This window comes from Heliangelus exortis, chromosome 2 (assembly GCF_036169615.1).
Source record: "Heliangelus exortis chromosome 2, bHelExo1.hap1, whole genome shotgun sequence".
Taxonomy (NCBI): Eukaryota; Metazoa; Chordata; class Aves; order Apodiformes; family Trochilidae; genus Heliangelus; species Heliangelus exortis.
The window spans coordinates 76,085,198-76,099,192 of record NC_092423.1 but is presented as its reverse complement, the minus strand read 5'-3'; the positions used below and the strand labels follow the sequence as shown (position 1 = coordinate 76,099,192).

The 13,995-nt window shown below is 39.5% G+C and overlaps 1 protein-coding gene across 1 annotated transcript in view; it reads left to right on the top strand.

Annotated features, from left to right (window-relative positions):
- The window catches only part of BASP1 (brain abundant membrane attached signal protein 1), a 48,288-nt gene extending 35,336 nt beyond the window's left edge, over positions 1-12,952 (top strand). The window contains exon 2 of the mRNA XM_071736641.1: positions 11,271-12,952. Within this exon, the coding sequence (XP_071592742.1) occupies positions 11,280-12,014 (735 nt within the window). The 5' untranslated portion in view covers positions 11,271-11,279 and the 3' untranslated portion in view covers positions 12,015-12,952. The remainder of the gene's footprint in view (positions 1-11,270) is intronic.
- The last annotated feature ends 1,043 nt before the right edge of the window (positions 12,953-13,995 follow it).

Here is a 13,995-nt window from a genome sequence, read left to right as displayed (position 1 = left end):
GTGTTCTGTTAATAGCATTAAACATACTGAAATGTATTAGTGTTATAAGAGTTGACACAACCTTTTTAGCGCTATTTTTCTTTTTATTTATGACTCTGTCTTGAGGAATTAAACCCAAATTTCTATATTTCTCAGGTCTCCATTGCTTTAATAGACTTCTGCTATTCAAATCTTGAAATAGCTCAGTTATACTTTCTATTGATATTTGCCTACTTCTCTATATTTTTTTCAACTAGCCATGGGCTGAAAGCCCTTTAAGCTGAAAAAGTGATTCTGAGAGTTCTCTATAAATAGCTTTCTGTTCAGCATGTGGGCCTTGGAAAGTAAGCTCTTTTCTGTTATATGGTCTGAGCTGACCAAAATTGCAAAGTGCCATACATACAGCCCTGATGGAGTGATAGTGTACATCAAGAGTAATATAATCTAATGCAATTTATATGCATTCTGAACAGCAGAAATTGAATTGTGCCCATATTAAGTATTCATTACATTTGTTGACACAAAATGCAAGTCAGGTGAGGTGGTGGGGGGAAGGACTACATCCAGCTCCACAGAAATTCCTGCAAAGTTATTTCTCTTCTGCTTTCATGTTTTGTTTTCATGAGTTTAAATTCGGTAGCTCCAAGATGGACAGGTTTGCTACTGACTCTTCAATGGAAAAGAAAAGCAACCTATTTTATTGAAAGGATGCACACACCTGATCACCTTCCCTGATTTCTAGTTTTCATTTCGTTCTTGCTACATTGTTTGTTCTTCTCCTTTCTGGATAGCTACTAGCTTGGAATGGTTCTGGCTGAGTAATAACTAAATCAGATTTCTGCCTTGCCTGGTTTAAACATAAATTTCTTTGTGTAATTCATAGATTGCACTATCTGCTCACTTTATGTCTTTCCAAGTGGACTCGTTAGCCTCCAGTCTTACATAACCTTCCCTATAGCAGAGCTTTTCCATCCCAGTATAACACCAAGGAAAAGAAAAGATAAAGTATAGTAAGTGAAGATGCAGTCAAGATGGATCTGCAAATCTTGAATCCAAGGTGACATATCTAACACCTTAATACATCACATTGTGCAGTGTACTGCCTGGTTTAGCTCTTAATTTGGGATTATTAGAAACACTTTACATTTTCAAAGTGGATCTATCAAAGAAAACATTATTGTGTTGGGACACAAAACAAAACTGTCTATTAGAGATTGGCTTTGTTCTATAGCCCTCTCTGTCAGTTTGCACTACAGAATCTGAAAAGCATGCTCTGCCTTTTTCTTCTCAACCATCTGTGGCACAATATGAATACATCTCAGTTTATTACCAAAATGTGGCATTGCAGGAATGTAATAGGCTCCACATGGCAGCCCTCATTGATGCATGCCTATGGTTTTTCATCTGGGCCAAGATATACAGCTATCATTTCTCAAATTTTGGAGAATTCTTGGCAGTCTTAATGAAACTTTGCCTAAGATGTGTTGGTATTTTGAACAACTATTAGCAGAGCGTAAATGAGTAGTGGTGAGAAAAGTGGACAGATATTACTGTGAGATGCAAATAGAAATCAGATGCTTAGTGCTCATTGGTTGCCAGTGATTGTTGTGTACCAGTTCCATGTTATTTTGCCTGCCTCTCTATATTTTTATATGGTCTCCCCCAGTGACTAGAGTGAAAATGGTAAGCTTGTAGTCTGAATGCAATTTTTTGTTTAAAACATAGAGGGAGGGGAAAAATGTAAAAATTTGGTATAAATATACAGATCAAAAAAAGAAATTTTGGAGCATCAGGACTTCTTTTGTGTTAAGTGCATGCTGTTGAAAAAAACACATATTGTGCTGGTGTGAGAACCAGGAAGTGAGAATGACCAAAGTGACAAACTTAATAGAACAGACCAAGCTACAGTTTCTTAGAAAATGTGTATGACACAAATTAGTGTTCAGGAACATGAATGCAAACATTTTTTCACAGTCTCAAGTACTCAGGGTTGTAATTCTCTCATTTCTTTTGTGCATGGCTTTGCTACAAGACATGATTACATCATAGCTGTGAGAAGCCAGGAGTTGATAAGGTGCTGACACTGGCACTGTGGTCACAAGGAGGAATTTTCTTGAAAAATACTCGTAATTCATTACAAAGTCCTGCAGGGTTTAATTACTGGTAGTTTTGATGTTATGCAAAACATGACTTGACTTGTATACATTGCTTTCAGTGTAGGATTTTTCATTTAGAATGAGACTTCATACACAAGACTAAAATTCCAAAGTAATTATTACAAAGTGAAATGCAGCAGCTCTTCAGGAAGTCTTTATGAAAGACCCTATGAGTGCTGCTAAGGTGGTAAGTAGGTTTCCTTCCACCATAAGCAGAATGATTATATCTTACAGATGATATAAGGGCACACAGCTTTCTAATGCAATATTAAACTTGCAAGTATTTTCAGAAAAACATTTCAATTACTAATTTAACCGTCATGAACAATAATGTTTCAACTGGAGGATGTAACTGGTTTAATCCTGTAACTCTTGCATATACCTTTATTTCTGAAAAATGCCATTGCAGTGTAAAAGGTCTTGGTTCTCAGGAGAGTGGGCACATCACCAGGAACTAAAGCAGCTACAGTCATCTGGAGAATATATTTCCAAAGTAAAACTGGTGGTTCCAAGATTCCAGAGTTAATGTATCAATTTCTTACAGCATACTTTAATTTATATTGACTGTCTCAAGTTTTTATAAAACTGGTTTGACCAGTTAAACAGGCATTTAAGTAATACAGATTTTTACAAGTGTGGTATGTTAATCAGTTATAATGTAAATGTAGATCCCCATAAATAATTGTCTCCAGTGACAGTTCCCTAGTAAAATAATCTAACACTTTTTTCAAAGAGTGGATGTGGCTCCCAATGTCCTTGTTGGCAGGTAAGTTTGCTACATGCACAAACATAATAGAGAACCATTTCTATTGAAGAAAACATGTAAATGATGATCATTGGTATTTTTTTTAATAGAAAGCATGAATTTGTAATCTTCTCATGTGCCTTGTACTGTATGTTCTTTGTTCTAGATGAGGCTAGAGAAATACAAGCAATAGGTGTTCACCTTGAAAAAAAACAACCCTTTCCCAGTGTGCTCGTCACTAGGATTGTTGTGTGGCAGAGGCAAATATTTTAATTGCTTACTAGCATCTGACTGATACATTGTTGGACTGATACATCTTTTGGAGGCATTGAAAACAGTTCGGGGGGTTAATAGCCAAGCATCTTTGTGAAATTGAGAGGGACCAAATTTCAGCAAAAATGTGAATTCAAAGGAAATCATCCCATTATCTCAGCATTTATGACCTTGTGTGTTTTGGTAATTAGAAATGGTGGTTGTGTCTTAAGTATCTGACAGAAGTAAAAATGGCTGGCTGTAATTGGAATAATATGTATAGAATTTTGCCTCCCCCTTGACTATGCACGTTCCTGGGACCTGAACAGTTTGAAAGATGTGGGTAATAATCACCTTTGAAATCCACATCATTTCCTATTTAGGAACTTAATTCTGGGATACAGATGGAAAAGCTTTGACTAGTGTAATGTATTTATTCAACTGCTTCCTGAGGAGTCATGCACAAACCTCGAAGTAATGTGGCAACTTAGAAAGAGTAAGGAGGAGGCACATGATAGCCTTTCAGGTTATTTTGAAGTCTGCAAACTGTTTCTACAAGAAGTATTCTTGTAAAAATATTCTCAGTCTCTGCAAAACAGGTGTTTACAGCAATTTCCCCTTCCAACTGTGTGCCTAACAATACTGTGATTAAGATCTAAATCTGGGGCAGGCTGACTTTTGGCTGCATGTGTGTACCTGCATAAGCACGTCTGCAAGCTGCTTTTATTATTAAACAAAAAGAACATATGCAGTTAATCTGATTATAGGAGGAATTCTTTGAATGTGAGCTGGGTCTCGAGTCTGTAGGAAGGCAGGTAGATTGAATGGGCCAGAGGAGCAAAAAAGAAACTAATGGCAGCATCTTTAATGTAAGCAATCAGAGCACTGGGTGAATTGGATAGAAGGCTGAGCAACAACTGGGGAAACAACCTACTTTATGCTTGTTCTGTGTTGTTCAGTTTTTATTATGGCTCGTGTTTCTGTTATAAACAATGCAAAACAGCAAGGCAGCCTTTCAGGAGCTGCCAGAAATGAAACTGGAGGTACTGGCAGTTGTATCTGTGTTGCTGGGCAATGAAGTGTTGTGTTGGATTACTGAAAAAAACCCCCACACCACACAGCTGTGGCAAAACCAGTGTTGTTCTGACTGAACCTATTTCCTATTGAAACCCTCAATAGGAAAGTATCCGATAATGCTAACACTGAGATGGATCAGCTGTAGACAGCTGTCTGAGGAGAAGAGAGGTGGTCATAGAATCATTGAATGGTTTGGATTGCAAAGGACCTTAAAAATCATCTAGTTCCACCTCCCTGCCATGGGAAAGGACACCTCCCACAAGACCAGGTTGCTCAAAGCTCCATCCAACCTGGCTTTGAACACTTCCAGGAATGGGGCCTTAACTCTCCAGACAGGGTGGAGATAAATTAAACATGTGAAGTTCATGTGATCTCAGGTTGATGCTAAATGAATCAACAATTTTGGCATAACCTTCACTTGTAATAAAACTACTGGTCTTCATCCTGTTCTGTTCATGGAAAAACAGATTCCTAATTGATTAATTATTATATACAACAGAGCTCAAGTATTTCACATGACTCTCAGTGATATCTCAGGTATAACTTTTAGACTTGTTCTCAAATTAATTATGTGATAATTAACTTTACTGATAACTTTCTGTATTATTAGATGAAGCAGTTACTCAGGTATAAGTTCTTAAATAGCCAGGCACAATTTAATAACAGCCTGCAGTGTGCTTAAATTATTTTAAATCGCATAATTGGAGTCTATTATCACTGATCATAACTTATGTATGTTAATTAAAAATGCCGCATATTTTAAAAAATATGGCATCTTTCTCTTTTTTGTGTGGTATATGCATCCCCAGGAATTTTAAAGCAATATGAATGTCCAAGTTTCTCCTTTTATTTTTTTTTAAAGAAGTTTGCATCAAATGTATTCTACTTCTCACCAGGAAGAAAATACAAATGAAAGCTTTCTGAGAATTAAACCTTTAGACTTGGCAGTATTACTTAGAATTTCTTTATTGGCTAGAGATTAAAATAGAACAGGGCAGTGCCAAAAGACAAATTGACTTCTTTCAAAGATCAAAGTTAGAAAATCAACTAAGCACATTTTCTGTGTTTTTAGCATTCACTGTTCATTTACTCTATACTCCTTTACTAAACTGTGAGACTCATGCAGCTTTGGAGGAAGGAAAGGAGGTGCAGTAGTTATGGGATTGCACATGGCTGGGGGAAAGAGAAAAAAATATCTCTGCTCTGTGAAAAAAAGCAACACAAGTGCTAAGCCCAGATGTTTCCAGGCTATTTACTGTGTGTCTTTCAGCAATAAACACAACAAATTGGTCAATGTTAAGGACTCAGCTTGAGCAACCGAGGCATGTGGGGACCTCAGGCCATGTTTTGTTGTGTGGTTCCAATGAACTGGCATCCTGTTATCCTTGGATATACGGAACTACCACATGAAGGTGATGTGCTGCTCATAGCACTGCAGGCATGGAATTGCATGAGGTGCCCGGCCCCTGGGGCACCACTGAGTGGCACCCCTGGCTGTGCCTTTGGGAGGGAGAGGTGGCCACATGTTTATTTCCTCCTGCTTCCCTTGCATCAGCTCCACAACCTGCCTGGATGCAGGAGAGCCAGCACTACTCTGAAGCATCCCAAACAACAAGAGGGCTGGGTAGAGTATAGTAGGTTAGGAAAGCAGCAAGGAGAAAGAAAGAAGAGAAAAAAAAGGAGGAGGAGAGAAGAGGAGAGAAGAGGAGAGGAGAGGAGAGGAGAGGAGAGGAGAGAGAAGACAAGAGAAGAGAAGAGAAGAGAAGAGAAGAGAAGAGAAGAGAAGAGAAGAGAAGCAAAGCATAAGGAAAGGTCTCTACTAGTGAGGTGTGATGATAGTTGAAAGTGTGTAAGACCCAGCATTTCTGGTAATTGCAAGTAACATGAGAGGAAATGGAAGATGTGAAAATAATTAAGAACAGAAAAATATGCCTTTGTTGCTAAAAGATGAGTCCAGCAAGTCTTAATTCATTGTGGTAGTATGCTACAGGCATCTTCTAGCATTAATCTGGTAAACTGATTGACCTGGACTGATGAGATAGAGGTGTCTCTGACTGTGTCTTTGAGTGTATGTATGTAATGGGAAGCATAATGCTGTAGTGCATATTTTAAGAAATAGTAAGTTAGTTTGTTGGGTTGGGTTTTTTTTGGTTGGTTGGTTTGGGGTTTTTTGGTTGGGTTTTTAAATATTTTTTTCTTTGTTTCGGTGTTTTTTAATAATTTTTTCCAGAAAGCCCATCAAATATTGTGTCTGGAAATTCTTTGCTCTCTTATGTTTCTCTATATGTCCCTTCATAAAAGCATGCATTTCTTTAAAAAAATCCAGTGGCGTAGGATGAATCAATGAGGTAGGGAGATGTAATGATTTCTTCAAGATCTTTTCCTTTATTTTGAGCAGCTTGGGGTTAGGACAATTTCTGGGATGGTATTTCCTTTGTTTTGGTGTGTTGAAATCCTGCCTTGGGAAGGATGTGCATTTTACAGCTCCTGTCTGGAGGCAATGTGAGATAACTCTTGCCTGGGAACAGGCTTGTGCAAGGGCTACTTTGGCCTGACCTACTGCACGTGCCTACATTGCACTGAAGGCAGTGGGGTTTCAGAAGATAACCATCGTCTTCCTGAACTGGTTTTTCTGGAATTGGACTGTGGTCCCCACACTTTGCATGAAATTGAGCAGGAACTTTGGAAGTTTAACTTTGAGAATCCGATAATGGTAATTTACAGATAGTATCGGTGGGTTTTGTTCTTTCTTGATGCACTGTTCTCTGTCGTGAGAATGAGTGTGGTAGCAAGTTTATTCCTATAATAGTCAGACCTTTAATTGGGATGTGAAAAGAGTATGATGAATGAACCAATTAGAAATTTATAAGCATGTAAGAAATCTAACTGAGCAGACAAATCTTTACTGACAATAGAGAGAGACAGTAAGTCTAGTCCTAGAGGCTTTTTTGGTATTTGAAATATAAAAATCCAAAATGCTATTTCTTGTCCCAGACTGTACAAATGTATGTTGCCTGTGTTCCAGGGAGTCATCTTCATCAGATTAGCTCAGTTTTCCTGCCTAGAATATGAAATGTTTTGTGAGTTCTTCTGTCTGCTTCTTTACAGTCTAGTGGACACCAACTCTTTTTTTTTTTTTTGACACAGTTATACCAGGAAATTCTGATTATCATGAATATTCAATTGTCAAAGTGCTTAAGAGGCCCTACTTAGACATGTAGACTTGGTATTTTGTAATACAAATATAGTCATCTTATTTCTAAAATGCAATAAAAAGGATACCCATGCAAGCTCTCCAGGAGCTTGCTTTCTGGAGGTGAATGGAAACTTCAGATGAGCACAATGACCAACACCTCTTAGACACCAAGGAGATACTTGGTCTTGCTGTAGAAGTCCTCCATAGTGTTCTCTGGATCTATTTGTTTTTCCATGAGATAAGCAATACAGTTAGAGGATACAGAGCACACTAAGAAGCAGATGAAGTCTCTTGTAACTTCCAAGTGTTGTGTTTAACCTTATTCTTCTGATTCACTGGCCTGCCAACTGGTACAATAAAGTTCCCTGAAAATAACTATTAGATTGCAATTTCTGTGTAACATCTGCTTCTAGACTGTCCCTCTTTAGACCCTTTTCTGTCCAGTAGTGAAGAGGCATAGCTGTCAAATGCTGTGCCATTTTACAGGAATGGTAGTCAACCAAAATATTTTCAAGGTTCTTCCTTTTGGATTTGCTTTGCACTTGGACAATAGCTGCCAGAGATAGTTCAAAACCACTGTGTGTCAATGGTAGTGAAAATAACTGAAGCATTCTGGATTTGACTGGGTATGGTAAATAGTTGGAGGCAATTTTTTGTCAGGGGCCTGTCATTCACAGGGTGGATGCAATGGTGATGGGCATTAGGGAGAGGCAGGGGAGTAGGGCAGCCTGAGTCCCTCAGACTCTCTGGGACAGACAGGGCATCTTCTTTTTGTTAGCCCTTAGTCCACTGTGGGGGATGGGGCAAAAAGTTCTGTACTCTTACATGTGTTAGTGTGTAGTTAGTAACACAGAGTGAATTTAACACCACGTGAATACATACCTCAATGACTTCATGCATTTTGCTGTCTGTTTCATTTGTGAGACATTTCATGGAGACTCACTTTCATGTGACACCAGGCAGGATTATCCCTGCGAGAATAGACAGTTCAGTCACAGAGATGGGGCTTGATCTACATGCTACATTTCTTCCAGGTATAGCTGCTTCTAATTTTAAAATATATTTTAAGGTCAGCTTTGTGTCGGCTCCACTCCGAGATGCATTGCACCGGAGCTGTGCTTTAGGCACAGCTAAGTTGGGGCAAGGGCTAGATCAACATCTGTTTGAGACAGGGAAGCACATGGGGGCTGTTTCTGAAGCATGTGACAGGGAAGCCCAAATATGTTATGAGGAGGCTGGGGAGACAAAGAGAAGTATTTGTAATTCAGATGAAGGGGAAAAGAACACGGTAGCATACCTGCAGGGCTGGGCGATGACCCCGATGAATGCTGTGCTTTGCATGATAGTCTAGCATAGCTACAATGATGATGATCTAGAAGGCTTTTAAATAGGGAAATGTAAGATTCAGTGTCACAAGGACTGAATCTATTCTGTATAAAGTTGTTGAAACTGTGCTGGAAGGTGGCAGTCCATTTGTAACTGTAAATGTTTACTAATCGAGCATAATGAGAGTCTCTCTGAACCTCTTCCTCATCCTCTGCTTCAGTATCTCAAGCCAGCTGGCTGGGATGCAAATTGAGACACAGTCGTTTCACAGTACTCCTCTGAGCAGACAGTGCATGTTTCTTTTCATAGTTTGGGAGCACGTTTCTCATATGCGTGCTGCTCTGATTCTTAACAGTCCATTTGTGTACACGTTCTGTAGCCAGCAGTATCTGAGATTAAAAGATTTTGTGGAAGAAAATATAAATTATGTTGAGTTACTACTATCGATCAAATAGCAAAAGCTGGAAAAATACAGAAGATTTAACAAATGAAGATAGGCTCACAGTATCTGGCCTTTGCTGGGAAAAAAATTACAGGCTTAATTAGGGATTGCAAATTGGGATACACACATGACTTCGGTAGAAATCTCTGATACTGATGACTTGCAAAAACCTTTTCAAAGTATTTGGTTTCAACCGCATGTAAAAATAAGATGAAGCAATATTTATGGAGTATCAAGAAGCCTGTAAATTTGTCAGATAACAAACTAATGTCCGTAGGCTGCCCTAAATACCTAAAAAGCTGGTATCTCTGCAATGAAGGTAGAGATTAGATTGCTTCACTGTGACTCTGTGGAAGTTAATCCTTTTATTGCTATTCTCCATAAAATTTCAGACAACAAAATAGGATTTTAGTAACATTAGGTTGCCGTTTTGCAGAGCTATGTGCTAACTCTTCAACAGCATTTGGAAATTGTTATTCTTTTTGAGAGCTGACATCAGAAGTCTCTGCTTACCATAAACATACCATTTTTACCCAAGTCATGGAAAATCTGCTGTTGGGCTGTGCCTGTGCCCTGTATCTGTGGTAGCAGAAAATCTACCAAGAGACAGATAGTTCTTAGTGATATTAAAAATTATATAGCATTTAACCTTCTATGAGCACTTCTATGAATTTTGCTGGTTTGAATTCACAATTTTGGCAAGTTTGTGAGAATTATAGGGCCTATGAGACTACTTACCATTGCAGAACATCTCCCTTGGAAAAATTCTTAAATTAAGCATTTGTTTTTGAAAAAGTATTTTTTAAAATTACCTTCTCCACTGTTTTCAAATGGTATAAAACAAGGAAAGTTTTTTTTTTCACATCATTTCATTGAGTATGAATTATAAATTGAATTATCTGTGTCTCCTGTTTTAAGAGAAAAATTTTTCTTGGAAATATTGCAGAAAATTTTGTGTATTTGTAGGTGAGACAGCCACACAAAGGATATGTAACTAATGATATAGTTACATAGATGCTCATCTTCTTTTAAACAACGGAACTGTGTATCTGATCACTTATGCTTGCAGACCATGAGCAAAAGCTACGGAGCATGCAGCCCTCTTCCCCCTGCCCCCTACTTTTTATTGTGTTGTGTCACATGCTACACATAAGCTGTGTTCAGTAGTGCCTGTATTTGCTTCTCTTGCCTTACTGGGTGTCTGGCTGTGTTTCAGGCTCCGTGTTTCCCATCCCACTGTGAGGGGCTGCTCTCTGTGGGAACGCAGGGCTCCTGGCAGGTGATCCCTTGTGAGGGCTGTGGGGTGGGAGAGGGCTGGGTGGGAACTCCTTACGTGAGTACCTTGGGAGCTGCTTCTACTCCTGGGGATGCTGGACCTCGGTGCCTGCAGCCCTCTAGGTGAAGGAAGCCCTTGCTGCTGGGCTGTGGGCACCATCAGCCCTGCAGGCAGGCTTGTACGTGCAGTGGGAGATGCCTCTGAGGGCAGCTGGCACTTGGAGCAGATGAAGTCTCCTGTTTTAGGAAGAGCAGCAGCCTTCTCACTGTCTCTAGGTTCACTTTAATCTTTCCAAACCTTAATGCAAAGCTTTCTCCTAGCTTTTGCTAGAGTAATGGTGGACTTTGTGTTATACAGGGGTGGATGGCAAGATTGACAGTTAAATTCAGTTCGTGCCCCTTCTGAATATAAATGAAACATTTTTTCTCCTCCCAGTCTTTATATACCTTTCTTAGGACACAACAGATCATAACACTGTTACGTGTCAGGCCTCTGTCATCTTGCTAATCCCTCCTCTCCCTCCCTCCTGAAAAGTAATGAGCATTTAGAGGACTTCAGAGAAAAACTGTTTATCTAGGGATGTGGCAGAAGGGGTTTTGCTGGCTGAAATGCTGCAGGGCTGAGTGGGATGTAATCTCAGAGGTGGTGGTGCTCAGTAGCACCAGGGCGTTCAGCTGATAACGTCTCACCAAACCTGTTGTGGTCTCGTTTTCAGGAGTCAGCATCAGTTTTTCTCTCGAAGCTCAGGTGGTCTGATTATGAGTCTCTCGGTGACAAATTCTGGGCTTTGGGTAACCACCTCTTCCTCTTTTCCATTGCAGAGCTCCAACATGGGAGGCAAATTGAGCAAGAAGAAGAAGGGGTACAGTGTCAATGATGAAAAAGCTAAAGACAAAGACAAGAAGGCTGAAGGAGCAGCAACTGAGGAAGAGGAGACTCCAAAGGAGGCTGAGGGTGCCCAGCAAACCACAGAGACCACAGAAGTGAAGGAGAACAACAAGGAGGAGAAAGGTGAAAAGGATACTCAGGTCGCTGCCAATAAGACAGAAGAAAAAGAAGGGGAGAAGGAGAAACCAGTGACCCAGGAAGAAACCCAGAAAGCAGAACCAGAGAAGTCGGAGTCTGTTGTCGATGGGAAAGTAGAGCCACAGAAGAACAAGGAACAGGCACCCAAGCAAGAGGAGCCGACTGCAGCCTCTGCTCCCGCTGCCAGTAGCGAAGCACCCAAAACTTCTGAGCCTAGCAACGATGCAAAAGCTTCCCAGCCTTCAGAAGCCACGGCTCCCAGTAAAGCAGATGACAAGAGCAAAGAGGAAGGGGAAGCCAAAAAGACTGAGGCTCCCGCAACGCCTGCAGCCCAAGAAACTAAAAGTGAAGTGGCCCCAGCTTCAGACTCAAAACCTAGCAGCAGCGAGGCTGCGCCTTCTTCCAAGGAGACCGCGGCACCAACAGCAGCCCCTAGTTCCACTGCTAAGGCCTCGGACCCTGCAGGCCCACCAGAGGAAGCCAAACCTTCTGAAGTTCCAGCTACTAATTCGGATCAAACCATAGCAGTGCAAGATTAAATTGGACAGCCTGTTGAAACAACCACTTAAAACAACCTGTGTCTTTTTTTTTTTTTTTTATTTTTTCAGCTCTACTAACTCGTTTCGGATCTGAAATAACAAATATGTATTGCCCAGAAAGAAAAGGAGAAAAAAAAAAAAAAAAGAAAAAAAAAAGAAAAAAATGAAAAAAAAAAAAAAAAAAAAAAAAAGGAAAAAATGAAAAGGATGTCCCATCAAGTTGGGAGGGAGGGGGGAGAATCCAAATAGTATTTTTGTGGGGAAATATCTAATATACTTTCTGCCAACTTGACACAAGTCTTGGATTAAAAATAAATAAAGAAATAAAATAAATGGATGTCTGAAAGTACAGCACATCTTTTGTATCTGAACTGCTGTAAATGCACTCCACCAATGTATCAAAATCTCTTTTTTGTTCTGTAATGGGGTTTGGGAGTGATGCGTTTGATTCTGCCCACTGGGTTTGTGCCAAGGCAATCAGATCTTTATGAAAGCAGTATTTTCTGTGGTTTTTTTATTTACAGCCTTTCTTATTTTGATATTTTTTTTATGCAGTGGATGAATGCCAACTTTCAGACAAAACCCACTTAGCTGTCCACATATTTCTCAATGCCAATCCTCCAATTCTTCCTCTCCAAATATTTTTTGGGAGTAAAAAGCATTCTCATCCTACTTAGCCTACCTAGATTTCTCATGACGAGTTAATGCATGTCCGTGGTTGGGTGCACCTGTAGTTCTGTTTATTGGTCAGTGGAAATGAAAAAGTCTGCGTTCATTGCAGTTCCAGTTTCTCTTCCATTCTGTGTCACAGACACCAACACACACTCATTGGAAACAAATGAAAAAAAACAAAATGTACAATGGATGCATTGAAATTATATGTAATTGTATAAATGGTGCAACAGTAATAAAAGTTAAATAATTTAAAAAATATAAAAGTGTAAAGACTGATTAAATCCTCATGCTTGCCCTTTGGGGATTAGGTGAAGGAGATCTTACACTCTGAGAGGGTGTTTGACATCTGAGGCTTCTTATTCTCCTCTATATAAAGAAGGTAAAGAAGGAATCATCAGCCTCATGATCCTAGAAACATGCTGCCATAAACTCACGCTTCAACAGCCACAAACATTCGCAGATGAGGCTGGAAGAAATGGCAAATGAGCAACACATCTCACATGCAGTTTATTCCTGGCAAAGCAGAAATTACTTTTGCCTGCCTTTGTGTGAAAAAAGTGCTCTCTTGCCATTTTAAAGAGCCAGAGGCATACTGACTGGGTTTTAACTGGGAGTTAGGAAGTGGATTTGATAAACTGATCTTTTAAAATGTTACAATTAAATTTAATCCTAGTTCTATCAAAATATTCCTGGTGCTGATACACTTTGTTCTTTTTCCCATTGCTTTTGTGCAGCTGCCACAATAGGCCAATTCTTTCTATTTCAAATGTGGGTAACCTCGTGTAGATGAGCTGGTTTTAGTCTGGGATAAACAACATTTTTCAATAGTTTAGTTTGTTTGCCCAATTTTTATTCAGTAGAAGTGCTGAATAATTGCAGTTTCTGCTGAGTAGTGTCCTTGCTGGATACAGACAATGATTTCACTGTAGAGCCTAGGATTCACAAAACTGGTTAAAGAAGCATATTTGATCTGTCCATCAATAGGATCTTAGGTTCAGCAGAGGTTCTGAGAGAAGTTAGCAATGATAAATAGAAACACAGCTTGTACACGTAGCAAGGGGATGAGTGGACTTGTATTTAGGAAATAAGGGAAATGGTATTTTAAATTTATAAATTATTTTGCGTAGTCTCCCTCCATGTCATGAGGATGATTCACTCTACAGGTTTCCATAATTCTTATCCTTTATTTTATCCAGAAATTTGGGATTCTTATGCTGATGTGCAGTTGTGCAGCTGTGGAAAGCTTACTGGAACAGGCAGGAGTAGTTCTGCTGGGTTTAAATCAGGTCATTTGCTTACATGAATT